Raw genomic sequence first — 27,243 nt, 5'->3', positions numbered from 1 at the left:
TTCTGTCCATGGCTGATGTTTATTAAATGTCCATTTTAGCTGCTTTGCTTTGTTGCTTCTTTTTATGCTTCATTTTTCCCCCTTTAAATACTTCCAGGAGGAAATAAACACAGCAAGACGGAATAAAAAAAAAAAAAAATCTCGGTTAAACAAAACATAAAAACCCAACATCATACAACACGAATGAGAAACGATAACTGCGAGCCATGTCCAAGCAGCTCTAGGCGGGCGTGTATGGTCTGAGGGCAGAAGCAGGCCAGGAGGAGCAGCATGGCCTTGAGATATGAGAAATAAACAGATATGGGGAAAGCAGGGGCAAAACAGCTCAAGGCAAAGGCTGGTTCTAGAAACAAAAACTCAAGCAGGATTCAGATCAGTACTGAAAAAAGAAAAAAAAATCCAAACTTTCTTTTTCGTCCCCTCGGTTCAACAAAACCAGTCTAGAAAGTGTGGGTGAGCAGGAGAACAAAACGTAAAGCAAAGGAGCTTCCTTAAAGGAGTGTTTATCAATGAGTAGAGCCCAAGTTCTCCAAGAGGAGGTGGCATCACCAGCCTCTCATTCATTCTGCAATTCCACAGCACAGCCAGAGCGGAGGTTGGCTGGCGTGGTCTGCTACAGTAATTGTGTGGGGTGTTTTTAAAAAAAAAAAAACAGTTTGTACAGCATAGACATAAGCAACAGTGACAACTCCATCCCAGAGGTCTCGTAAGTGCCTCTGACCTCCACACCAACAGCATTCCCCTGTCACAGTTATTCATATAGTTTTGAGGCTCGACACAGGAACGCTGTTTCAAGGTGAGCTGTGCGCAAAGAGGTCAGCAGCAGAGTTAGCAACGTAGGGAGACAGCTTCTCGGTTTAACAGACATCTCCCTCCTGGGAGAATGTAATGCAGTCACATTAAATGGCAAAATGTAAGTGCTGAGCAGCACAAAGACCTGCAGCCAGACAGGCTGAAAGAGACACCGTGAATAGATGCTATGCTAGACATCACTGGAATGGAACTTTACAATGCATCTGCTGGGGCTAGGGTTCTCCTCAGCACAATGCAATTAGTGTTAACAGCCACTGATCTCTATACACGCAGGGATATGAGAGAAGCCTGCAGGCTGAGCCTAGATCAGATGACATCAGGAACTTGCAGCTGTTCCTTCAAGTGCTGATCCAAAAATCAGCCCGGAAGTGACCGCTGGCCCACTCCTGCACTCTGCGGTGACCAGTGCACTGTACATACATTCTGCCCTAGTGCCTGACCTCTGTACCGTATACCATCCTATCAGTCAGCACAGTCCCCACCATTTTTATATTGCACGACTGAAACATTAATATGCAGAAAGAGGTATCCTTATCTACTGTAGGGGCATCATCCTCCAGTCCTAAAGGGCCACAGCACTGCAGTGTTTTGCAGTCTCACTCATTTAACAGAATAGGTTTACAGTTAAGCTACAAGGCTAATATAACAGCCAATTTAACATCATGTAGTGTCTCTCCAAATTACTGTATGCGTCTCTTTCAACATCTGTTAGATTAGCATCATGGCTCCAGAGGAGGAAACTAAAGAGGAAAAACAGTGGCAAGTCTCTGTTCATTGATTACGTTAGGGACAATGGTGACCACTGCTTTAATATACCTAACTCAACTCATAAGTGAGGCCAGGGACAAAGGCCTTTATGAGCTGAATTCAGAGTTAGAAAACAGTAAACAAGACGGAGGCTCTCCGAAGGATCTCCGAAGGACTGAGGCTCGAGATTGACTCTACTGACCTACTGCATACTTTATGCTACACCATCCTTAGCGCTGTCGGCCAGGGAGGGGGAAACACACACGAAGTGTAACTGGCTCATTTGAAGGGAGCAGCATTTCTGAGTAACAAAAAAGGGGGTCAACAGTGAAGGACAAGTAGAAGCAGATGAGGAGAACCCAACCAAACCCAACCATTGACTGATATCTGAGTGGGAGTTGGGCAGACAGTAGGGCAAGTCCCTAAACGGGCTGTAGACAACAGTAACAGTCTCCATTCAGCTGCCAAGATGGGTGAGCGAGCAAGCAAGCACACACACATATTCACAGGAACATGCAGCTGTTGCAAGCAGCACAGTCCACTGAAGTACAAAAGGGGAGAAGAGGTTAGAGCTCAGAGGACAGCAACACAGTTTCAAGCACAGCTTCTGCATAATGGTGTCGAAATAAAACCCACTGTATTTCCCACTGTAGAAGCTTCACATATTGCACTGGGTCCCACTAGTTCATGAGGATCCAAATACATATTTACATACAGGACAAAGTCCCAAGAGTTTCAATAAGGGCAAGATTTAGAAGAAAATAATAGTGGGCGGGAAGAGAAAGAGAAACAGAAGGAGAAATGTCAGTGGTTCCAGCCAGGATGACAAAATAATAGAGTTTCAGATGATCCTCATCAATCATCCATGTCTAATACAAAGCCACTAGTCATTCAGTGAAATGAAGCTCAAGCATAATAAATCCCAAAGGAAAAAAAAAAAAAAAAAAAAAAAAAAAAAAAAAAAACACACAACTCTTTATATCTTCATGTCCGCTGGTTCTGGGACAGCTACTGTATGTGGAACTGGTGCTAAAATCTCCCTTGTAAAAACAAACAGTCTTTAAGAGGGTCCAACACCTTCCATGGTGATTCATACATCTCAGGTTCACGTGTTTAAGCTCATCCTGTGCCTCTAAGACAGAGAAACTCTGCGAATGTCCAGCCGTTCTACACTGACAGCAGTGTATGGGCTGCTCGGGTGGGCCAGGGCCCCGGTGTGGCGAGTCCTAGCGCAGTTTGAGCTTGAAGGTAGACAGCTCCATGGGCTCCAGGCTGACAACAGAGCTGTTGGAGAGAGGAGTGGCCGAGTACATCAGCGTCAGAGACATGGGCTGCAGCAGCTGCAAGTCCAAACCTCGGAACAGCGCCGACACGGCCAACTGGAGAGACGACAGCACACAACAGGCTTATCAGACCCGCACAGGGACAGAGCAGTATCACTCCACATGGAATTAAAGTCCAGCACAAATTTAAAATTCAATTACACAAGTTAAATCTGGCCTGAAAATGGAAGAGAGAGAAAAAAAAAAAATGCAGTTCCTAAAGTTAATTTAATTCATAAAAGCAAAGCTAGGGACATACTTTGGCTTAAAGCCTTCATAAGCTTTGTCAGGCTTTTCTCCCCCTCTCATTCTCAGCAAACACTTCTACAGCACCTTGTACTCAAAGCCTTTTTAAGCTGCTTTGACTGGAGCGCTGTGTTTTTGCTTCTGGGACTGACCTTGCCTTGCGTGGTAGTGCAGTTAAAGCCGGGGTTCTGGGCCTCTAAGCCGCAGTCCAGTCCCATGCGGTGTAGGAGGAGAGCTGTGTACGGGGAGGGAGACTGGGCGTCCTGTGCAACACACAAACACCAAGCACAAAACTACTTAGAGATGACATTTAAAAAACTAACACTCACACATTAGTGGTGTAAAGTACTTAAAGTACCGCTACACGATAAGTTCAAATATCTTTTATATAACAAGTCAGTTTCATATTTCAATAAAAACTAAAGTATTTTCAAGGCAAACATGCACAGACCATGCTGTACAAAACCTTTGCCAAATTAAAGGTGAAACAGAAATTTCCAGAGAGAAACTAGTAAAAAAAAAGCCAACTTGTGCACAGCACCGCTTGTTTACAGCACCATAAATCCCTGCATTTAATGGTAGAAGTTTTACCAGAAGCGTTACCAGCAAATCTGATCATTTTTGTCCAGTAAATAACATTGAGGGAAAGAAACCACAGGAGTATTTTTTTTTTATCTATTTATTTATTCCCAACTTCCCTCCCCAGTTGCCCAACCTGCTCGTGTTCATACTCGTCCCCAATCGCATGTAATGCTCCAGACACTGGAAGGGTGAGGAATTACACAATTTCTCTGACACATGCGCAACCAGCCAGTGCCCCTTTTCAAACTGTTGCAAATGCAACTGGGGCAGTTGTGCTCTCTCAGGCTCCGACTGCTGATGTCAGGCAGAGTATATTTGGAGCATGATTCTCTAACAGCAGATTTTTGGCAGCATATCAGGGATATACTCTATGCTGTGGGGAGACTGGATGGATTTAAATAGCCAGTTGAAATAAATCCGATTTTTAATCTCGTTTAAAGCTGAATGTTTTACTGCAAACATTCAAATCCCTCCAGCAGGACCACACTTGTGAATGAGTTAAAAAGGTGTCCGTTAAAACAGAAGTGCAGAATATGTACAGACCTGGTTCTGAATGCTTCGAAGGTTGAGCAGATGGAAGTCACAGGGCACTGCTGTAGCCAGTGGAGAGAAGGTGCGGAGAGGGGGCACACCCCGCTTCTTCGGGATGACCGGCAGTGCCAGTACCTCGTGGTTTAAGAAGGCGGAGGTCATGTGACTCAGCAGTGAGGGGAAACTGACTGGTCCGCTGTCAACAGCCTGCGGAAGCATATGCACAGATTAGACAAGTAAGCTTACAGTGCACAAGAATTGTTTCACAGGCAAGCCACTAATGTAGTTAAGAAATAAATATACAACACCAGCAGCTACACTGATGCAGCAATGAGCAAATTAAGTAAACAGGAAAACATGTTCATTGCTTTCATTACAAGCCTAGAAGTCTCATTGCTGGCATCAGAGCTTAAATATTTCATCATAGCTCTCCTACACCGGTTTGTCTACAGGACGACCAACTAATAAAGAGTAGAAGTGAACGCGGCACTAAATCATTCAGTGACACATGGAATAGAAGGCAGCTAAGGTAATGGACGGGAACAAAGTACTACCTATTAGCCTAAAGCTACAATAGAGAAGAGGAGGAGGCAGTGGTGGCGACGTAAGAGTCTGCTACAACCCTTCTGCTGCTGTGGAAACATTACCTCTTCGTCACGGTCTCCAAAAACATGAGCGATGATTTTGTTTAACATGTGGTTGACTTTGGCATAAGAGCCCACAGGCTGCATGCAGTGAGAGAGGGAGCGAGTGAGTGAGAGATATAGTGAGCGAGTAAGAAAGTGATACCAAAATTAGAGGGGAAAAAGCCATAAAGAGAAAAGAATGAGAAGAAGGCATGAAATGTGAAGCAGTGACAATACAATGGACAGCAGCGACAGCAGATCACAAGCATTTCCATTCAGCGCCTTGAAATTCCAATTCAAACTGTTCCACACCAGAACCGACATTTTACTTCTCTCATATCACTGGACATGAACAGACATCTGAGTGCACATACTCAGCTAACAAGCAGAGTGAATTCATCTTTAAAGAAAATGGACCAAGCATAAAAGATTTGACTTCACTTGGCTACGCCCGTCAGCAGAACAGCCTCAGTGATATGGGAACAGTGCCACCTAATGGCTGAACACCTCTTTGGCTCCGCTCTTTCCACTCACCCTGCTGCTGCTGGACCTCCTCTCCAGCAGTAGACGGAAGCGGTTGGCTGTCCTCTTGTTGTCCTTCAGACCTTGTCCCAAACCCCGATTATCATCCTGCATCAATCTGCGGTCCAGGATCACCTCCAACTGACCTGCGGACACATCAAGGGGAGAAATTAAGTAAAAGACAATGTAAAAACTGTAAACATTAGTAACATTATTTCCTACACTATGCGAAGTCTAGAATCCAAACTATCTTTTTCACAATTTTTTTGTTCATTTACTGACCGCTGGCAAGGCTGCTGACCCCCAGCGCCTGGGCCGTGATTAAGGTCAGACGGTACTGGCTGTCCTGGATGTAGGCCATGGTTGGCATGGGATAGAAGTTGGCCTGCAGCGGCAGCTTCTGGAAGTATCTGCGTGGCTGGATCTGAGACGGAGGAATCATTTTTCATCAGAGCAAAAACATCACAGGCTAGTTTCAGACCCATCTGAGACTTAACTAACTTGGACTTATATTCAAATCCAATCAAAGACATCCTCATTTTAGTCAAGGTTAAAACTCTGCATATGAAACAAGCCTTCAGGCTTTTTTTTTACTCCATAAATGAAGTACTCTCACACTAATTAACAATGCCAATGAATACTTTTCACTTTAATCTAGCACTGGATTTAATCTGAGTATTAGCTGGGATGAGATTCAGTGCCAAGAAGGAAGTGAAAGCACAGCTACCAGTTTTGCAGTGTCAGTTAAGAGTCCGCCTGTGGAGCCGCAGGAGGATTAGAGGGTAAATATCCTCTCTATACATGGGGATTTGAATGCAGCTGAAGGCAGACTAACCTGAAATCCATTGAGGTCTGTGTAGAACGTGTCCTCACTCTGAATGTCTGTGTGCAAACGCATAGCCAGCTCCTTATTGGTCTGGTCCCTGATGTCCACCAAGGTGGTGATGTCCAGAGACAGACCATCTACACCTGGAAGAAGAGATAAGTGCATGTATAAATGAGAAGTAGGTGTTTGTGTATAGGTAAGATTAAGGGTAGGATCAGTGGAAATACCTGGTACGTTGTGAATGCGGACTGTCTGCTGGAAATGCTGGTAGTATGTGACCACCTCTGCGAAAAGAGGACCCTCCACCACACGCACAATAGGAGGATCTCTTTGTGTGTAGGGCTGAGAGACAGACAACAGGTGTTTGTATTAGACAGTCAATAGAGTGGAATACAGAAACACTTCACAAAAAAAAAAAAAAAGAAGTGACAGATGAATTAAGGTGAAGAGGTTACCTTGGCATTCCCATCCGGTATAAACAAATAGGCGCCACTCTTGTCCTTGGAAGGCCGAGTTCCATAAGTGAAGAACTGGATCTGTACCCGAACCTCCTGAGGGTCATCTTTACGGCGGATACTCTGAATTAGACAGAGGCAGAAGTAAAACGATGAGAAGTTCATCATTACGGAATTGATCTTTTTCTACTGCTCCCCCTTTCAGCTCATCAAGGCTGATATTTAGCTAATCAGTTACAGCGAGAAAAGAAATGCACAGCAATAAGTTCACCTGAAAGTACCTCTACCTGAATTAAACTCAAATCTAGTAAGCAGATGCTTTACAGAAAGCGGGGTCACTGAAGTATGGATGAAGAGGTTTTGCAAACTAGGTTACACAGCACACTTCAGTGTGACATTTGCCACTTATTTTGCTACATCTGCCAACCACAAAGACATTCTGTCATATATACTTAAAAGGAATGCTAATGATAAAGACCCAGGCAATACAGTGTAAAATATTTAAAATGTTTTTATGATATTAAAATTGAATGATGTATTCAACATCCAGCAAAGTTTAAATAAAAAAAAGAAGACATAAATAGTAGGCCATATGGTGCTTTTTTGTCGGATTGTGATATTTCATTACAGAGTGTGTTTAGTCCTGTTTAAGTGGATGAAATAGTACAGTGATTTTCATATTCAGTTTTGCTTTCTAAGTATGGGATAGTATTTGGATAGCAGTTTTTAATCTGCAGGTACTGGTGAATTTTGTCTGCATGGGAACATATTGCAATAAAAATGTTGTGTATTGTTAACATATCTTTAAATATTGTGATTACATTTGTGATAATACCCCGCTCCAGATATTAAAAAACAAAACAAAAAAAGATCATGTTTGACTGACAGACCTCCATCACTAACTCTAAAGTTAACAACAGCGTGAGTAGGGGAGAAATGACCGCAACAGGACCGATAAATATAGATCACTTTACAGGAGAAGGAAAAGCCTTTTAAACTAAGTAGATTTCAAGTCATAATGGGACATTTCTATTGATCCATTCATCATGAAACAAACATAACGTAGAAGATCTGCCAGAATCATATCATGCTGAAAATTGGACATTTTTGGAAAGTGTTTTTCAGAACAGCGATGGTATGCGTGTTTTGGAACCCACTGTGCCTATAGTTCACCAAAACGTTTAACTTTACTGCTTGATGTGCATCCAAGGAATGTGGGAATACACACACATAAAATGCCTGCAACACTGTCTGGACCAACAAGCAACCCAGGAGGCAGATAGGCAGCTAAACAAGCTCACTTCTTAGTTCAGTTATGCTTGCCTGGTTAGCTTTTGTACACTTCAAGTTGCTCAAACCCAAGCAGAGAAAGATACTGCAGAGATACAGTGGCACACCTCATCAGCTCTGCAATTGGATATGATATATCCTACACAAGCCTTTTCCCCAGATTAGAACATTACACAACAACAGTTAAGGTCCATAAGACCATTCTAAGTAGACAGAGTAATAACCTCTGCTAAACCTCTTTGGGTTCCTTTGCTCACCTCCAGCAGGCCAGTGGTGCCAGAAAAGCCCAGTGTGAGAGACTGGGTCTGAATGTAGAAAGGCTGGGAGTCAGCCACTTGTGAGCGCACAGGGAGGGGGTCTACACCTCGCACAGTCTGGCTACGGCCCGGTAGCCTCAGCAGCGTATCGGAGCGCAGTGTCATGGGGGAGTCAACAGAGTCATACAGGTGGAACACAGCCAATCCCAGACCCGGAAGTCGAGCCATGAAGGAGGCCTGTTCAAGGGTCAACAGAACAGGACAATCAGATTCAACAGGAGCATCTTTAGGCCCACTCATAAAATGTGTTTTCATAGAAGCCGCCCCCCACAACTGCCAGATTCCCTTTATAGCGGCAATAAGTGCTAAAATATCAGATAATTATCCCCCCAAAAATATTTATATATATATATAAAAAAAAAAAAAGAAATTATATATTTATTAGACCAATTGCTACTACTGCCTTTTATGCACTAGGCAAGGAGGGAAACAAAGTCAAACCACTTAATGTTAATAGGAGTATTTTTTTACTGCTCAAATTACAGAGGGAACAACATTTATTTATACATTTTAAATTTTCTGTTATCTTTAATACATTTGTACACATGATCAAAATAAGCCATGTTTTCTTCTGGGCTCTTCTGAGCTTTGAAAGGCATATACTAATCTATAACTGTTAATAATAAAAGATAAGATGAAACCCACTATCAGAACAAGAATTTTTGCCATGTCTCCCTGGCCTACTTCACATACACACACCCACCTGATAGACCTCTCCACTCATCTGTACAGCAGAGCTCCACTGTGCACTGAGCTGCACCGGTAGAGTCTGTCCATCCTCAGTGAGCACCCTGACTTTCGCAGAGTTCACAAGTACAGTGACCACGCACAGCCTCTCCTGCTCCACTGGGTTAAACAGCACCAGGTACCTGAGCGAGAGCAGCAATACTCCAGTTAAAGACACCATTCATCACAGGAGCTCTCTTGCACTGCTGGACTGTCAGTGTATTATGGGTGAAGATAAGAAGCTGTGCAGTGCTTCACAAGGTCATTTCACTTGAAGCTGCACTGGAACAACAGCTTTCATTCTATCACAGGACTGCGGTCTCACAGAGGGGGATGCTTACCTGGGAGAGGAATCCAACTCAATCAATGTCCGCTGGGGTAAGGAATCCTGTGTGGCACGTCTGTCATCCTGCAAACATGCCAACCCACCCACACCAACACAAACACCAACAAGAGAAGGCCACATTTTAAATGAAATATTTAGTCTAAAGAAACACAGCCACTGACAGATTCACATTTGAATTCTCTATGAATTCACATAGTGTTCAACGGTATCTGCAGGTCACTGTAATACTGTGTTCAGCATCCACACAAATGTTTTTGCACACATCTGAAAAAGACACCAGCAGAACATGTGAACGTTTAGCATTTTTTTAAAATTGCATGTAGCAAAGATGCTAACATGGTGGTAGGGCTTCTTTCAAATAATCGACTGTTTGGATATTTGTTCGTTGGGTAGGTATTTACTTTTTCCGTTTGGGATTCAGATATTTGTGGAGGGGCTAAATATAGCCTAAACAAACATAATACATCATTAATCACACTTTTTAAAGTGCAGAGAAAGCAATGGAGCAGTATTTTACTAAAGTCCAATCTGGCCCACTTGCATGTTGGAAGCTAAACAGCGACCGCAACCCTAAACTGGCACTTGCAGCCAAACCCTGCCACTGTTTTGCCCAATTCAGTCAGAGCGCATTTTCAAAACTGGCTCCATCAGGAATAGTCCCTATTTACAATATACAGAGAGAGCAGATAGGCTTACAGTTTAGTTTAATGAAGCCTGATTGTGATTTATTTGTTTGTTAGAAAGATTGAAAAGAAATTGTTTGTGTATTGAAATGTGAGCTTTGCTGCGGGTAGGCAGGCTTTGAATACTCGCGGTTGATTACTGCTAAAGCTAAAGAGCTCACAGGAGAAGGGGGAAAAAAGGAAGGTATTCCGGACAGACCTACAATCTACTTCAAAATATGCAGTTAGGCTTTAATAAAACAGTTGTGTTATTGAAGCAGTGGAACTACAGTAAACACTGCTGTATAGTGACATTTAGACATGATGAGTTCATGAAATGGCTGGCCAGACAAACCAAGACTTCTCTAAATTTAAAAATGCAAATGCATTAACATCAGTATTCTGTGATCTTTGAAATGCCTTGGTGTGCTACTGATAACACACATACATACTGGAATAATTGTCAAAATCAGATCTTTCAATTGCTACTATAACGGGTAGCGACAGCACCAGAGAGAAGCTGTCTGCTCTCCTCACCGTCTCCAGGAAGGGTTCTGTCTGGTAGAAACGATACACATCTTTGTTCTTCATTATGAGGAAGTGTGCTGCATTAATGATCACTCTTTTCAAACCAATCAGTGAGCGCAGTAACCTGCATTAACACAAGGAAGGCAAAAGAAATGAGGCTACAATTTTCTCCTAGCAGCCATTTGTTATATGTATGATGGAGATTAAGGCAGTGTATTGGCATAGGATGCATACCACAATACAGGGGTTACAGTTTATGATAATACTTGAAACTAGGCAATGTCAAAATTAAATTTGAATAAGTCTTTCGTAGTACTACACACACAGCTAAGTCAGTATAACATCTCAATAAAAGAAAATGTCCTTTTTATGCAAACAGAACAGTGGGATCTAACGACTACACTGCTGTCTAGTGGTCGGGGTTTAAACACAAAACAAAATGATACACTGTCTGCCACCAATCTGTACATTTAAAATATTCATTAAAAAACCTAATGGTGTTGTTTTTTTTATCAATTCAGTATTGCAAAACAGAATATTAACCTAAACTTTGACATCATTTTACTGATTTTCTTACACCCGTAATGTAGATTTTTATATTCATTTACATTTTCCGTTCGTGTTTATCAGTTTGTATATGTAGGGTATCTGGGTCTCTAAACCATTCAATTCACAACCTGGCATTGACGACTGACCTTGTACCGTAGTCAATAACAACTGCCTCTTTGGCAGTGCCAGTGATGGCATCATGGTGCTGGAATAGGCCAATATTGCGTCTGGCATCTGTCAGAAGGGAGTAGTCGGAGGTGGGGTAGCGTCCTTCCATTCCTGCATGACGTGCATGGGACACAGCCAGGCTATACAGAATCTCTGCACCCCTAAAACCACAGAAATCAGAAAGGTGTCAGAAGTGCAGAAGCAAGCATATAGCCCAATAATGTGACAAATTAAGGGGGGGGGGGTCATTTAAAAAAGCACTTTGATAATTTCCAAGAATGTAATATGGCTTCACAAATATGTGAGAAAATATCAGCCGCTTTAACCAGCTAGAGCAAAAATCATTCAGTGCTTGAATTAAATAGTATTTCCTTCTCAATTTTGTCCAAGAAGCCCAAATATAGCCTCTGGGTAGGGATCATCTGCCCACCTAGACAAGATCAAGAAGAAAAAGGCTAGAAGCTACTGTGTACAAATCACTAGCACTTCAAATAAAAAGTGATACTCAGCATAGGTCCATGACATCCTTTGCCAGACATGTGGCAAGGGTAATAAAGAAAAGCCTTAGGCCACCTGGCAAGAACAAATGCTTTTGATTTTTCTTGAGAATACTAGACACAAGTGGGTATTTTTCCTGACAATACAAATTAATCCCTGCCAAACAAGAAAGCTATGGCCAAAGCAGTAATTAAAACATTAAACTAGATAGAGAGAAGGCGAGACTCTCGTGCCAATTTCAACTAGACAAAAGACTGAGGAAAACAAACGAAAAACAATTACAGGCGAAAGATGAAGCATCCAAATATATCATATATATCAAGGCACAGTGGTTGAGTAAAGGCTCAATGGATGTTTGTGCAAAGTTACTGACTGATCGTGGACTAACCTAAGGTGGGACTCAAGCACACGGTCCAGGTTTTTGTAGAACGGTCTGGAAGTGTAGTAGCCACTCCAATAATGATCCTCTCGGTCAGCGTAAGCAAAGAAATCTCCACTCAGAACAGGGTAACCAGGTGGTCTTGCTCCCTGGGACACCCCATTAGCCTTATACACTGCATTGAAGTAATCTGTCAGAGTGCCAAACTGGGCCTGGTTGAAACACAAAGTTCCTGGAAGTTAATTAATGGTGGGGTCGCATTTAACCTCCTGATACCTGGACTTTTGCTTTTGATGTGCATTAGTTTAGGGATTACTAGAACAAGTATTAAAACTATTAACAACTTAGTCTTTGTGCAGGAAACTATTTCCTCATATGAGGCCAAAGGGTCAAAGAAATTAAGTATCATGGTGCAGAGAAGCAGAAAATGTCCCTATATAAAGAAACCAGGTTTCAAGAGGTTAAATTGTATTGAAATGTTTACATTTACAGCAGAAGGCAAATCCTTCATAACATGATGTAAAATAATGTTTGTTTCCCAATTAATTTTGGAGCATTTCTATTTGTGTACTTGTCCATGAAACCTTATACAGAACTCAATGCAACTGTCTTCAAAAAGTAAAGGTAAGAATGAGAATTTCGTAATGATTTTTTTTTTAAACAGTGAGAACTTAAAAATAGTCTGTACTTGCTGTGTATCTAGCCAGAGACACTGCTGCTTCACACATTTAAAACACACCTCTGGAAGTGAGAATAATCATCTCATTGAATTTCAAAGGAAAATAGTTAAGGACAGAGTGGTGTTTGAGCTCGGCTGTGCATGTTTAATAATAGGCCGTTCAGCTGAACAGTCAAGTTTCTGGTTCTCCATGCAGAAGAGCACAGTTCAAGATGAGCGCAGAGAAGCTTCAAACACTATGTTCCATAGAGGTAAATACTCCACTCTTGTACTGCATGCCTAATGTAATTAGATCAGGTCTTTCATCAAAGCCTACAATGATACACTTGTCATAGAAACTAATATAGTGACAGCAATAATGTGATTCATTATGCCACCCCACTAAGCACCATCAACCTAGTACAGTAGAACTCAAGCTCAACACAACTAATATAACAAGTGCTTTCTCCTCAAAATACACAACATACCACTTCTAATGACAACTGCAGTCTCAGAATTATTCCTGATGAATTTTAGCCCATTCCTAATGACAGTGGCCTCCAGTTCACTAATATTATTGGGTTTGTGTGCTGCACCTGCCTTCTTCAAAATGTTCAATTCTTCAAAATATGTTCTATGGACAGGGATATGTTCTTGATTGATTCTGAGGTATGCTTGGAATCATGGTCTTATTGGGAGGCCCAAGCTTCAGCTATTCAAAGAAGGCATGACATTTTGTAAGAGGATTCCCTGATGCATGATGAAATCCAGCTTGCCCTGCACAGAGGAGGAAGCAAAGCAGCCCCAGAGCATCACAGAGCCACCGCCATGCCCCATAGTGTTTATTTCAGCATATGCTTCATTCTTCAGGCACACCACTGATCCACAGGCCCGAAAATTTCCAGTTTGGTTTCCATCGCTCCACTGACTGTTCTTGTACTTTCGGGTCAGTACAGGTATATGGGCATTGAGACCTTTAGTGCTTAGTATGCACTTTGCTGTGCACACTGAAACGTCAGTGCCTTCTGCTACCAAATCATGCTGCAGGGCTTTTGTAGTCCCTCGAGGGTTTGTGACCACCTGCCTCCTCAGGAACCTGGAGGCATCTGGTGAAAGCTTCCTCTTTCTGCCACATCCAGGTAGTGTCTGCTAGTGTTTCAACGCTATCTATAGGAACTTTCAGTGCCTCTGCTATCTTTGTGCACTTTTTCCCATACAATCAAACATCAGTCACAGTTTTTTTTTTGTGATAATTTAGGTTTTGTGAGACAATATATAAAAAGCACTGACAGATATGTACACAAATACATAAAAAGAAAAGAAAAAACAGCACAGGATATCGGCATTAGTGCAAGTTTCTAATAAAACATTATTATGCATACACTGAGACTAATGCACAAGCTTGCACTCTGATATTTTGCATTCAGACTGCATTCCTTTTCTCTTTTTCTTGTTGAGAAGAATCTGCTCCAGGCAAGCATGCATTTATTCACTATAGCTAGGTTTGCTGTGGTGAGTTTCAAAAGGAAACACATGGCACAAAAGTCTGTTCAGGATCTTCATGGTAGAAAGGCTGCGCTTACCTGCACATGCATTTCTGGGTGAGAGTTCATGTAATCAAAAAGCTTCTGGTAGTTGATATATTGCTGGTCCCACTCTAGAGATTTATCGTAGCGGAAATCGTCTCCCAATGGCACTAGTACCACTTTGCTACGGAAAAGCTTGGATTTCTTACGATACTGGTCCAAAAGGACACTGGCCCTGGCCCAAACAAAAGGAAACATGCCTGTTAGTTCTCAGCCAACCAGTGCTACACCATAGGAATGAGACTAAGATACATTAGAAAAAGAGTTTAGTGGTAAATGGGAAGACAAAGCCAAATGAAAACATCATTGTGCTTTTCTACTTCATGGCTTTACCTCTCTGCCACGTTGGCATCAGAAATGGCTCGAGGAGGCACCTTCCAAGGGCAGTTGACCCTGCTGCCTGGCAGCCTCTTAAAGTCAAACTGGCAGCAGATCTTTGGGTCAGGCCCACAAGTGTGAGGCACATCATAGCTGTAGAAGGGCATCATGTGACAGAAAAGGTCTGTTCCTGACTCAGGATCTGTCACAGAAACACAACATATTGTATTTTCTTAACTGTTATGTGTTCGGAGAAGTAAGGCTCGTGGTAATAAATTCTGCTAGGAACACTTGGCTGAATGTATTACAGCTCCTGGCACAAGCTGTCACAAAACCTACAAGGGAATTATCTTTTTAAACAGCTTACTTTAGCCTTGTGTAATTAACTGTGCTAAAAATCGTACTCTTACACAATAATTTGATTATTTGATTTAATCAGAAAAAAAGACAGGACCAGCTATAACGTTAGTTAACCCAATCATTGATGTTGCAGTGTACTGCATTAATTTCTGTCCTCAAAAGTCTGTTCTGTAGTTGTCAGTGAAAATGGATCATGGTTGCATCAATTTGTCAAATTTTGCCCAAGAAGCAAAAGAAGAAGCTCTAATAATATTCCTCTCCTCATCACAACAGAACAACAAAGCCACCTTTCTCAGGTAGAGTGTTATAGTGCTCTCTTGGACTCAAGATGCAAAACTCTCAAGAAAGTGCAACCCTCTTAGCCACATGTGCCAGTTGGGAGCACTTTGGTTGTGTGATTTGCCCAGACTCAAGAGGCTGGGCAGGAGAACTTACCCCAAGCCTGTCTCCACATAAACTCCAGGCTACGTGTAGAAGAAAAATGCTTCTTAATAGAGTAGTGCACCCTCTGGATCAACATGCTGGTCAGATTAGCCCTCTTCAGCAGGTAAGGCATGGTAGCACTGTGGCCAAAAGGGTCAACAGCCCACCCTGAGCGAGGGATCAGACCTGAACAAACACATAACAGAAAAAAAAAAGATTTCAGTGGGCATACACTAACTGTACACAATGCTTTAGCTGTAAACAGTTCTTTTTTTTTTTAACGTTCACATTCTCATATTCACAAGCCATTAGCCATCAGAGAGAGTTGTGTAGAGCTTGCGTCACATTTTGGTCAAAAGGTCTCATTTGAGTCCAACGAAAGAAACATAGGAAGACTACTGCAGCTGGATGAAGGCTACTGCACAGACCGCATTACATTACAGAGATCATTGAGCAATGCCATGTAGAATGCATGGCTACAAAGTACAAATAAACATCAAGCTCTTTTAATTTATAATAACATCATACCAACTGGTGACTACCAGCTTCTATTCACTGTTAGCAACATTAGCATGTGTGATTGAACCAGTGACTGTAGAAAAGCAGAGATGGTGCAACATTTTTCAAAAGAGAAGCCATCACAAGTCTAGCACTTCTGCTGGCTGATTGCACTATGGCACAACTTCCATCTCTAAACATTCCATCTGCATTGTTACATTCCAATAGTTAGTTTTCCCTTTGCTAATATTGGTACATTTGTTATCCCCCACAGGTTATTGTTCACCCAGATCTCAGATTTTAAAATGTTATTTTACACTTAGGAACGAAGCAATTGGCAACTAGTTACTTACTATTTCTTACCTTACTATTTCTAGTTACTTACTATTTCTTCTTGTTGTTCGTCACATTTACAAAGTTCTTTGCTGTATGCAAAAGATGTTAGCGTATTATGGCTAATGTGATCAAATTAAAACACTATTTTTTTTCCCATTTCTTAATTTTTATCATTGCGTGCGGACTCTCTCGCAGCTGGTCAGGGGTTAAACTGGATCACAGAAGCTGTGGTGCATCTGAGCAGCAAACAGAGCTGAGCTCCAGTACTGTAATTTAATGGAAACGTGTATTGTTTCGTAATAGAAACACACTGTACTGTACTCTCAATGTAGGCGTTATAAGACACACTTGGTCTGTGAGAAGGGGGTGGGTCTACCAAATGGCTAGGTGTGCCTGGGTCCACCTCTGGTCTCTACTGTGCAGACTCTGGTTGCAAATTTGACAACATAGCGGTACATTTTTGGCTTCGTTTCTATAAAACAGAAGAGAATGGAACCATGTCGCCCGGGCTTTTGTACAGTCATTGGGTTGAACACTCTCACCTCATGTCGCCAACTACAGCATTTTGTGGTAAACTTTGACTGTAATGCTCTCCCTTATTACTGCCTGTCCTATGAGCATACCCAAGTTTATCTCCAGCCACTGATGGCCTTCGATAAGCTGGTCGATCATGGCAAAGTAGTGAGCGTTGGCTTCGTCTGTCATTACCCAGCCTCCTGTCACGATCTCTAGCTGCCCTCCCAGGATAAGTCTGGAAAAGAGGATTTAAAGAACAGATCTGATCAGGAGAAAGGAAAATCCACTTGTAAATGCACGCCTCTGCAACAGGGCATTAAGTTATGTCGGGAGTGTCCTACTTGCTCTCCTGACACTTGGTTTTATATGAGGATTCAAAAGGAGGAAAACCAGACATATAAAAAGGAGTTGAAGACAAGGCACTGAACAACTACAATGTGCAGTAAATCTAAAAGACAGTGCTATAACACTTACTTGCGCATTGCATCCTGTTTGTGAGCATCCGCACTTTCCCACCATTTCACGAAGTAGGAAATTTCAGACCAGATGAACTTTCTGCGTGGGTCCTCTGCAAGCTTGACCACCATGTTATTTAAAATGTGCTGCGTCTGGTCATTGTAGTACTTGTCAAATGTTTTGACCCAGCCTGCCAGAGCAGCAAGGGAGAGTAGTATGATTATAAAAGGAGATGTATAACTCTAATCAACACTAATCTTGAACACTATAGGGTGTCCAAGCCTGCTTTTGGAAATCTTCCATCCAGCCCTAAGCTAGCAGACTTGATTAAGACTTAATTCAGGTCTTTAGCCACCGCATTCGAGCCATCTGTGATGGAACTACATTCTGCAGGACAGCAGATGTCCACAAGTTAGCTATACTGAAATTTTGTATATGCTGCCCTAAAAAAATTCTCTCAAACCACAATCCCATGTGAAAACAGTAGATAGCTTATTGAATTCAGTAAACGAATAAGCGTCCAAGATTAGTTTTTACTCCAGCCACTTCTTATTGATCAAAGTGTTTAATACCTTCCTATCAAAATCTCTTTACAAAATGCTTAAGTACAGCACTTCTGTAGCACTTTCCAACCCTCCAAACTTCTTAAAAATAACACTGTTCCATTATTTAGAAGGAAGCGGTGCTGCACAGTGTTAAAAGGTTCGAACCTCTGTGTCAGCATGAATAACAACAAAGCACGGCTGTTCATGTGTGTGACGGAGACTATTTCAGCTCTGCTGAACCCCATTAAGTCAACATGCTGCACCAGCACGTAGACCACACTGTTACATAAAGAAAACTGGTAGACACAGTTTCACTCCAGAACCCCAAATCCACACAAAAGCACATGTATTCACTTCTAGGTCACAGAGATTAAAAATCATGTAATAAAATTCTTCCAATAAGCTGGAAAAGGTTCTCACTTCAGGCTTTAACAGCTACATTTTTCGAGGTCACACACTGGACACGTTTGAAGTTCATTCCACAGTGACCAGAGAGCCTCGGTGTGTGTGTTCAGGGCAGCACTGCAGCACATCTTGACCTGCACTCCCACTGTCTGACCTACATTATTTACAGTGAACTGTCACACACCAGCTGGATTTCTCAACTGTGTTTGCTGTAAAGTATTTATTTTGTTTACTCCCAGGCAAAATAACACGTCAGGTCTGCTTAATTGTCAAACAGCTAAAAGATGTATTAAAAGAGACATTTGGACCGTCTTTCAGTCAGTTACAAAGCTTCATTCCAGGTTGTGCAGGAGTACTCACACATTTTTAGTTACCGCTTGAGCACCAGCAGATCTATATTCATTAGCTCAATTAAGATCAGTGCAATCAAAACAAAATGCTGCCATACTAAACAAAGACAAGCATAAACCATTTTGTTAGTTTGTCTGACCTACCTGGGTCATTGTGGGAGTGGGGCACTACAAAAACTTGCAGGGGTTCATTGTCCCACTCAGTGGGTTCATATGTGATCTCGAAGCCCTGCTTCCAAACTCCTCCATCCACATTGTCAAAGCTCAGCAAGGAGTATACATCCAGCATCTTAAAAACAGACAGACACATCAACAACCAATGCCTCCCTCAAAACCTCTCCCATCACCATGTCCTAAGAGATGATGGGAGTTACTGAAGACTTTGAAATTGATAGCATGACAGCTTTTATGATTTATGACCATATTTACTCAGGCTAAAGATTTAACAAGTGTAAAATGAGCCAGCAGCAACAGGGTGCACAGTAATAGGTTATGCACAATTAAAATGTGGAATATCCCTTTCATTAGTATTACTTTTTGATCTTGTACACTCCTGTTGAAAAAATCTGAGACCACCCTTTGTTTAATTTCATTTACACAAACTAGGCATTTTCTGGAGATATTTCTACAGTTTAAAAAGAAATATGATAAAAATACAGTAACAATTGGACTCCTAACAACCGTGCATGTCAAGAGAGAATCATGACTATCCATCAGATAAACATCACTTTCATCTTTGAGAGAGAGGAGAAAATCCAGCTCCACCTTCACTTTAGATCAGAACCCCCCCACTGTGGGTCTGATTATGCAAATGGAAACAGACTCAAACACACAAGCAAAAAAAAAAAAAAAAAAAAAAAAAAAAAAACTTACAGATCACACTGCTGAAACTGCTGCTTTTCACACAACAGTGGGCTGACCACACCAGGTCTAACTCAGGTTCATACACTCAGGCTATGATTATGGTCGCATATGCACATGAAACGTTATGTTTACGGCAAACATCCAATCACATGAAACATGAAGTCAAGTGGAAAAGATCATTTCCTTTTGACTAAAATGAACTTGAAATTGGATAATCAAGAACTCCTGCTTCGTCAGATAAGCCCCAAACCTCAACATCACTGAATGTGTTTAAATATGAAGGAGAAAATACTCCAGCATCTAAGACACTGAAGATGTGGAGAAATCTCACTGCAGATTTGTTGAGACATTTTAAATACTGCTGTTAAATACATTTGGTACTTTTTCTGATGCTGAAAAACTTAATGCAATCTAATTGCCTTTTTGACTGGAAATCAAACAAAGGCAGGGTCCCTGACACAGTACTGTGCGCACAAAAACTTTATATACTTTATAAACTAGTCATCATGTTTTTACATAGCTTTCTAAGCATTAGCCCCATAATCAGGAGACCACCGTTTCAATCCCTGGCATTCCCAGTAATGCCACTGCCACTCATCCTCTCTGAAGATTGCCCTCCCATCACTATCTGATGCTACAGAACTGATGCTACTTTCACCCTCCCAGCACTGTGTAATAGGGTAAGTCCAAGCTCGCAGGTGGGGGATTGGAAATTACTAATGATTGTGGGAGATCTGGGAGAAAAAAAAATAACTCCAATTTTTTTTTCTTTTTAAGGTACTGAAAAGCCTTCCCTAAAGGCCCAGACAGTGAGGTCAAATCTGCAGCACACTCACCTGCAGGTCAGTCTGGCCACGGCGGCCCAGTGCAAACTGGCAGTCCTGAGGCTTGACTGAGAGAAAGGTAGGTCTGCCATCAAAGGGCAGCACCCAGGAGCCATTGGCACTGCGGAAGGGCAAGTGGCCGCTGGGGGAGACAGCGCCCGTGTCTGTGAGCTCCAGCACTGAGTCTTTAATGTGGCTGATGATCTGATGGTTCTCCTCCAGAAGCTGCTCCAGCTGCTCAATGCGGTTCTGCAACACCGAAATCTGGCTCTGTAACGGAGAGGGGAGGCAGGGGAAGGAAGGCGTAATCTACCACCACACTCCTACAAAAACACAGACCACACGGCCAGCTGGGTCTTCTTTAGGTAAGAACACATTGAGGACTGAAAGGACTGGACTCCACAATGTCACAATTCTCTTGATTATATCAAATGCCAAGGTCAACTCTCTTTATAATGCCACTGTAAAGCAGAGACAAACACTCGGGATAAATTGCCATGCTTTGAATTGACATGGATTTAATATTTATGGTCTATTATCTTTTATTATCTTTTGCCATTATGCAGTCCACTTCTTACAGAATCCTACAACACAATCTAGACAGCTAAGCCTGATTTTAAAAAGCTTTTGGGTTTGATGACAACCATTCAGCTCCTTCAAAGCAAGCAGCCAGTTCCTGATGCATCACAAATTGATTTTAGGCTTAGCATACATCAAAAAAAACAAAAAAAAAAAACACCAAAAGCTTTAGAAAATATGGCTTTCAAACAGATGCAAACAAAGCTGAACAACAAACATAACCTTTAGCAGGAAAGGAGATGTCTATGGTGTTCTACGTCCTTCAAAGCTCTTACCCTTGGAAAGTTCCCTCCATTCTGTCTTCTTGCAGGGTCGTGCTGGACCCGGTCCAACATCAGATAGAGGGAGAAGACAGCCACACAGAAAATGGCCCCGCCACACACAGTCACCTGCTTTTTCAGCTTCATCCTGTCCGTCTAGCCGAGGAGCAACGCTACAAGGGTTGAAGGGGTGGAAAAAACTATCCACAATTTGGGGGAAAAAAAAATACCACCACACAAATACGAAATCCGTTAAAGCCCCAGAATGTCCAGGGGCCAGGCTTTGTCAGCAGGGTTTCATGTCCCTTGCACTCCCACAGATCTCCAGTCTAGAGAGCGGGGACCGGTGGGCGGGCAGCACAGAGGACAACGGTCAGCTAGAATGGGCCAGCAGTCTATCGAATGCAGCCAAACCACCTCCAAGTTCTGCTCCTTCAAAGTGCCTCTTGTCTTCAAGCATTCAAACCCCACAGGGACAGAGAGCAGGGAAAAAAGAAAAGAACAACACAGGTCCTAAACAGTGGGAGCCCAGACAGAGAACCTACTGTTTCTCCAGCAAGCTGTTTGTATGTGTGAGTGTGTGTGTGTGTGTGTGTGTGTGTGTGTGTGTTTAGCTTTTGATTCACAGGGCTAAGATTAGTCCTTCATATGCCCGGGATCGTCTCTCTCTCAGCTGGCCGAGGAGACAAAGCCATCACAGTGAACGTAGGTTTCCAGAGAGCAGCTCAGAGGCAAAGGCTGAATGAGAAAGACTTGGCTCATCACATTCCCTCTTTCTTTAGCCCCCTTTTTTTAAAGCCAGGCTGAAGGGGGCTGCTGGCTTACCCTGAATGTCACTATGCTCTTGAGGCCACCGTTTAACAAACTAAACACAGTCTCCCCTATACTAAAGATGGCGAAAACAAGCAATGACTGCCTCTTTTTCTTGCTCTGTGGGGGAGAGACAGAAGAAAATACAGAAAGAGAGACACTGTGTCTTCTACACAAAGGAGAATGCAAATACAATATGAGCAGAGTGGCCTGGATTTGGCTGTTCAGTGAAACAGGTGTTCCTCCTCCCCTGCTTTCTTAGATCTAATAGGATATTAATCTTCTCAGCTCACCGCCTGTCACTGACTTAGCTGTCTCCAGGAGGGATTTGGGATTACTATTTAAACATTCAAATTGGCCTGGCTAGTTGTAAACAGCAAAACGAGCTTCCTCGTCTTGCATTAGAAACATTACTCGGTCCAGCTACATGAAAGCAAGGAGGCCACACAGGTAGGGTTCAAGGACGGTTCTGATCCGCCGTCATCCAAGTTTAAAGCGGCCCACTCGTGCAGATTAGGACAAAACTCGTCCCCCAATGTTCTGTTGCTGCATTCGTCTGCCTCCAGACATCAGGACTCCTCACAGATAAGCAAATACCTGCACAAAAAAAAACACAAGTTGGCTTACTGGAGTAACACTGCTTTGTAATGCATTAGTAATGACTAATTGCATTGGTAGTCATTGCATAAGGGTATTACATGCACTTAACCAATCCACACACTACAGAGGTGATTCAGTATGGATGGTCAGGAGGAGGCCTGTTCCGCTCACTGACATCAAAAATGAGGTTGGTGACAACAGGACTATAGCGAAGTTCATTTCTGCAAACGCGCAACGTCAGTCAGACGTACAAAAGCACTTAATGGAGACATATGAAAGCATGCTCAGGTGATATTCAGAGCTAGTAAAAGCAATACCTCTTTACACATTTCACACGGCTTGTCTGTGAAACGTGTGCCTATGAGGCGCTGCCAGCAGCGGAGGGAGGCTTTGACACGCCGGCTAACGGAGCTTATCCACCGGCTACACACTAACAACACGTACCCTGATGCTACGTTGGAAGCTAGCTAACGTTTCGCGACCACTGGCTAAAACGGTAGCTAGCTATCAGCAACAACATCCCAGTCAAGTCCAAGTGCCGCTCCCTGATAACAGTTAGCTAGTTTCGTGCAAGCGACAAATTGCCGTTATCCTCCTTAACCAACACCGAATGCCGAGCCCGGTTAGCCAGCTAGCTATCTATCTACCTAGCTAGCTACCGTTAGAGGAGTCCGTCCAGTCGCCCGCTAGCCGACTGGCTAATACATCCAGCTCCAGCCCGAGCTAGCAGATTCAGCTCCGGTCCATTTTCGGACACTGCTCGACCACTTCTCCTCGCTGCCTAGGCTTGGCTAAGACCCGGTCTCTTCGCCGTGCATTTTCATTTACCAAAAAAAAAACAAGCTTCAGGCAACACGTAGCTAAAGCAGCAGAGACGGCAGTGTGGGCAACGTACTTCAAAGGAAACCGCAGGCTATTCACCCGTAAGTCCTCCTCCAGAGCTCCCCGCTCCATCAGCGGTGCTGCGGTCGGAATGGTCGGGACACGGAGAGGCATGCTGGGAAGACGAGGCGCCATGTGACTGTGTGGCTCAGGGGTGTAGGATGTAAAACTAGGATGTAGCTCAGGATGTAAAACTGTAGGTAGGACATTCTGACTGGAAGAGGCAGAAATTTACTCAACACGTAAGTAATAATAATACGTTAGGATATGTGGGTAGCCTACATCTCTTATCAGAAATGCTCCCGAGAATAATAATAATAATAATAATAATAATAATAATAATAATAAAATGAATAGGATATGTGGGTAGCCTACATCTCTTATCAGAAATGCTCCCGAGAATAATAATAATAATAATAATAATAATAATAATAATAAAATGAATAGGATATGTGGGTAGCCTACATCTCTTATCAGAAATGCTCCCGAGAATAATAATAATAATAATAATAATAATAATAAAATGAATAGGATATGTGGGTAGCCTACATCTCTTATTAGAAATACTCCCGAGAATAATAATAATAATAATAATAATAATAAAATGAATAGGATATGTGGGTAGCCTACATCTCTTATCAGAAATGCTCCCGAGAATAATAATAATAATAATAATAATAATAATAATAATAATAATAATAATAAAATGAATAGGATATGTGGGTAGCCTACATCTCTTATCAGAAATGCTCCCGAGAATAATAATAATAATAATAATAATAATAAAATGAATAGGATATGTGGGTAGCCTACATCTCTTATCAGAAATGCTCCCGAGAATAATAATAATAATAATAATAATAATAATAATAATAATAATAATAAAATGAATAGGATATGTGGGTAGCTTAAATCAGAAAATGTTCCCAGTATTACAAACAATATTCCAAGGTACAGTAGATTCAGTAGTTGAGGTAATAATAAATCAGTTTGGTGTAAAATGTAATTCGCACTTTTAAAACACAGCAAATAATTACAGTGGGCTGAGTTTGCCTTATGTACGTGAACTAAAGCACTTTTCGCTATCTTTCGCTATACAAGTGCTGTGCGCATGTGCAGTAGTTGTTGGTAGGCTGGCTCTAGAGGTACAACACTGTGTGAACACAGCCAATTTCTGCTCGGTATCCACTTTATTTCTTGTTAATAACTAAATTTTTTGTTTTAGAGCAATGTACACACACACACACATCACTGCTGGTATTATGCATCACAACAAATAAACAAGCTAAAAGACGGAGGGAGGCGAGACAGTACAAGAGCATACAGTAACAACAGAGTTAGAGAAACAAGACGATCTCAACCCAAAATGGTGTTTACCATAAGAAATGGCACTGAATGACATCCCCATAGACCTATAAATGAACATGTTCAGAGTCCAGTGTTTGTTCTGGGGTTTTTTCTACAGTGTTTTAGTTAACTGTGCTAGCTAATGTCTCTGAGGAACATCAAGCTGGTCCTATCTTTGCATGGTAGCACTAAGAAAGTAGTAGTTTGACATTTAGCACAGTGATTTTACACAGTGTCAACCAGACTGTAAGCTACAGGATTTTCAGCCGAGTTGAATCAGAATTCGTACTGTTTGGAGGAAACCCCGCCCCTTTCCGAAATGGCGGTTCTGATTGGTTCCGCTGCTGCGTTTGACTCTTTTGTCCCACCCTCAATCTGAATTGGAGACTCCGATTGGTTCTGCCGCTGGCTTTGTCTGTCAGTCTGATCGTGCCTATAGAGCGGAGTCTGTGCTGCAAGAAAAGCTTATTTTTAAGGTTTCAAATTTTAAGGTCTAGGGTTTTTTTTTCGGTTTAGCTCAGTCAGTAAGTGGCAGGATGCCGCCGATGAGAGCATGGGATATCTGTATTAAGTCGTTTATGGGGCTGGTTATATGTTTAGCTGCCTTGAGTAGATTACAGTGCAAATAACTTACATCTGTGGCAGAGACCTTTGTATGGCTTCACAATGAAATCCTCACAGCAATGCTCCAAAATCTACTAGAATATCTTCCCTGGACAGTGGAGACAGTTAGTCCAACAAAAGCAGGATAAACCCTATTAATTCCCTTTGATTTAGGAAGAAAAAATAAATGAGCAGGTGTCCCAATACTTCAGTCCATATAGTGTGTCTACCGTTTTTCAGAATAAGGTGTTGAGAGTGGATGTTGCACGCATGATGTTTAAGTGATGATTATTACAATTTATGTGTAAAAATTATATTTGCAATTTTTTTTTTTTAGGTTAGGTTAATTGGTTACTGTGCATTTTTTTGGTGGTAGTAACTTCAAGCTCCCGCAAATGTCATTCCGCGAGAATGATTGGGCTATAAATACCTGCGGGGTGTATTAGGTGGTACAGTGCAATGAGTGTCTTGTTTGATGTGTGAAAAATGGGTCACAAAACAGATGTTAATGATTGGTATAAAGGAGCATTTGGGCGTGCCAAAGACCATAGTGTGAACGAAGCTTAATTTGCAGGTGTATCAAAGCTTACGTTCGTAAGGGTCTACCAGCAGTGGCAAAAATCCCAGTCTAGAGAAAATTCTTATCTCATTCTTGAGCAATAGCTCAATTGCATATAAATATAAATAAATATTTATGTTTACAAAATGGTTATTATGGGAAGATAACTGATACTGTAAAGTAGATCAATGCAAATAAATACTAGACAAATGAGAATAATACATAATGAGACGTGTAGATATGCAAATATATCAGATATGGGCATTGATAGGTCAATCTGAAGATTGGTCCACGGTAAACAAGAATTGTTATTAGACACATATTAAGTGCATAGAGATCTCAATCTTCAGGCAAATTTCACACATACACACACAAAAGCTAATCTGGAAATGAATCTTTACATTAGCATTACATACTCTTCTAGCTGTGCTGCTATCTCTACAGCACAGTTACATAAAATAACACAAACTATTCATGGACTGAACTTCTGAGGCTCTGCAACACATTATAAGGCCTGAATGAGGTCATTTGCATTTAAGGTACAGTATTAAGTTTTGTCAGGAAGACACTGTTACATTACTTACACTGGCTGACAATCAGACAGGCCACAGCAAACGTTACACTAACTATACATGGACAGAGTAAAGTTCTGGAGCTGTACCAGGACTGTCTTACTACCACTCGACTGTTTTGAGGACACACCTGGCTTTTATATCTGAGCAGGAACTAATAATACCACCTGTCTTAAAGGCCCAGTTCTGTGCTGCTAAGTGGGACAGAAGGACAGCCTGAGAAGGCCTATATTGTTTCTTTCAATTCAGCCCCTCACTTCCACTCATCATGTTTCAGCTCTGGGGGTCTCAAAGCAACAGCCTGAGGACACATACCACCAGGCCCTGCTCGATCAGGCTTGCTTCCACCTTGGGGCAAGAAACACTGGCATTACCAGGTCAGAATTTCATAGGCTTCTGCCTGTCTCCAAGGCAACGAGCTACATAGAGAGAGGGAGATTTTCCATAGCAGGCTGTTATCATTGAAGACTGCTTTAGTAACCCAAAAGCTGTGATCGGTGGTAGTGAATTTTTATGTTTTATTTTTCTTTTTTTTACAAATATATCACTGTATCATGACATCAGTTGATGTTACATGTCTAAAGTTATTATTGCTAGTGCCCTTTTCGTTAGTAAACTCATTATGTGTGAATTTACTTTACCTGCTCAATCATTCAAACCAATCTGAAGCAGCCAGCAGATGACAGACACTGTAGCTTTTGTGTTTCCTACAGTGAACTGGTATTGTTGTCTGACATCTATACCAATATACACAATACC

General features: G+C 41.9%; 1 protein-coding gene across 3 annotated transcripts; it reads right to left on the bottom strand.

Annotated features, from left to right (window-relative positions):
* On the bottom strand, positions 1-23,515 carry man2a2 (mannosidase, alpha, class 2A, member 2). 3 transcript variants are annotated; one of them, XM_072669719.1, is made up of 24 exons: positions 23,417-23,515; positions 21,127-22,518; positions 20,285-20,542; positions 18,729-18,873; positions 17,303-17,474; positions 16,936-17,063; positions 15,491-15,664; positions 14,711-14,897; positions 14,375-14,552; positions 12,143-12,345; positions 11,235-11,417; positions 10,549-10,663; positions 9,345-9,412; positions 8,981-9,146; positions 8,218-8,454; positions 6,671-6,793; positions 6,443-6,557; positions 6,225-6,358; positions 5,672-5,813; positions 5,402-5,535; positions 4,889-4,966; positions 4,254-4,448; positions 3,281-3,391; positions 1-2,939 (listed from the first exon to the last, which is right to left on the bottom strand). In XM_072669719.1, exons 2-24 carry the CDS (start codon positions 21,256-21,258, stop codon positions 2,787-2,789), a joined length of 3,531 nt encoding a protein of 1,176 aa, XP_072525820.1. In that variant the 5' UTR covers positions 21,259-22,518; positions 23,417-23,515; the 3' UTR covers positions 1-2,786. The 3 variants fall into 3 exon arrangements, with proteins under 3 accessions (XP_072525820.1, XP_072525801.1, XP_072525811.1); XM_072669700.1 differs by lacking the exon at positions 4,889-4,966; XM_072669710.1 differs by lacking the exons at positions 4,889-4,966; positions 23,417-23,515 and adding an exon at positions 22,839-23,397.
* Between the last annotated feature and the right edge of the window lie 3,728 nt (positions 23,516-27,243).

Source organism: Salminus brasiliensis, chromosome 2 (assembly GCF_030463535.1).
Source record: "Salminus brasiliensis chromosome 2, fSalBra1.hap2, whole genome shotgun sequence".
Lineage (NCBI taxonomy): Eukaryota > Metazoa > Chordata > Actinopteri > Characiformes > Bryconidae > Salminus > Salminus brasiliensis.
Note: the sequence above shows the minus strand (reverse complement) of the source record. Positions and strands in the feature narration are given on the sequence as shown.

Excerpts from the sequence above, each read along its gene's own strand:
- man2a2 (XM_072669719.1), bottom strand. The coding sequence starts at position 21,258 with ATGAAGCTGAAAAAGCAGGTGACTGTGTGTGGCGGGGCCATTTTCTGT. Across the intron at positions 6,794-8,217 it reads GCACCACTGGCCTGCTGGAG|AGTATCCGCCGTAAAGATGA; the intron begins GTGAGCAAAGGA and ends TGTCTAATTCAG. Across the intron at positions 6,359-6,442 it reads CCGCATTCACAACGTACCAG|GTGTAGATGGTCTGTCTCTG; the intron begins GTATTTCCACTG and ends CTCTTCTTCCAG.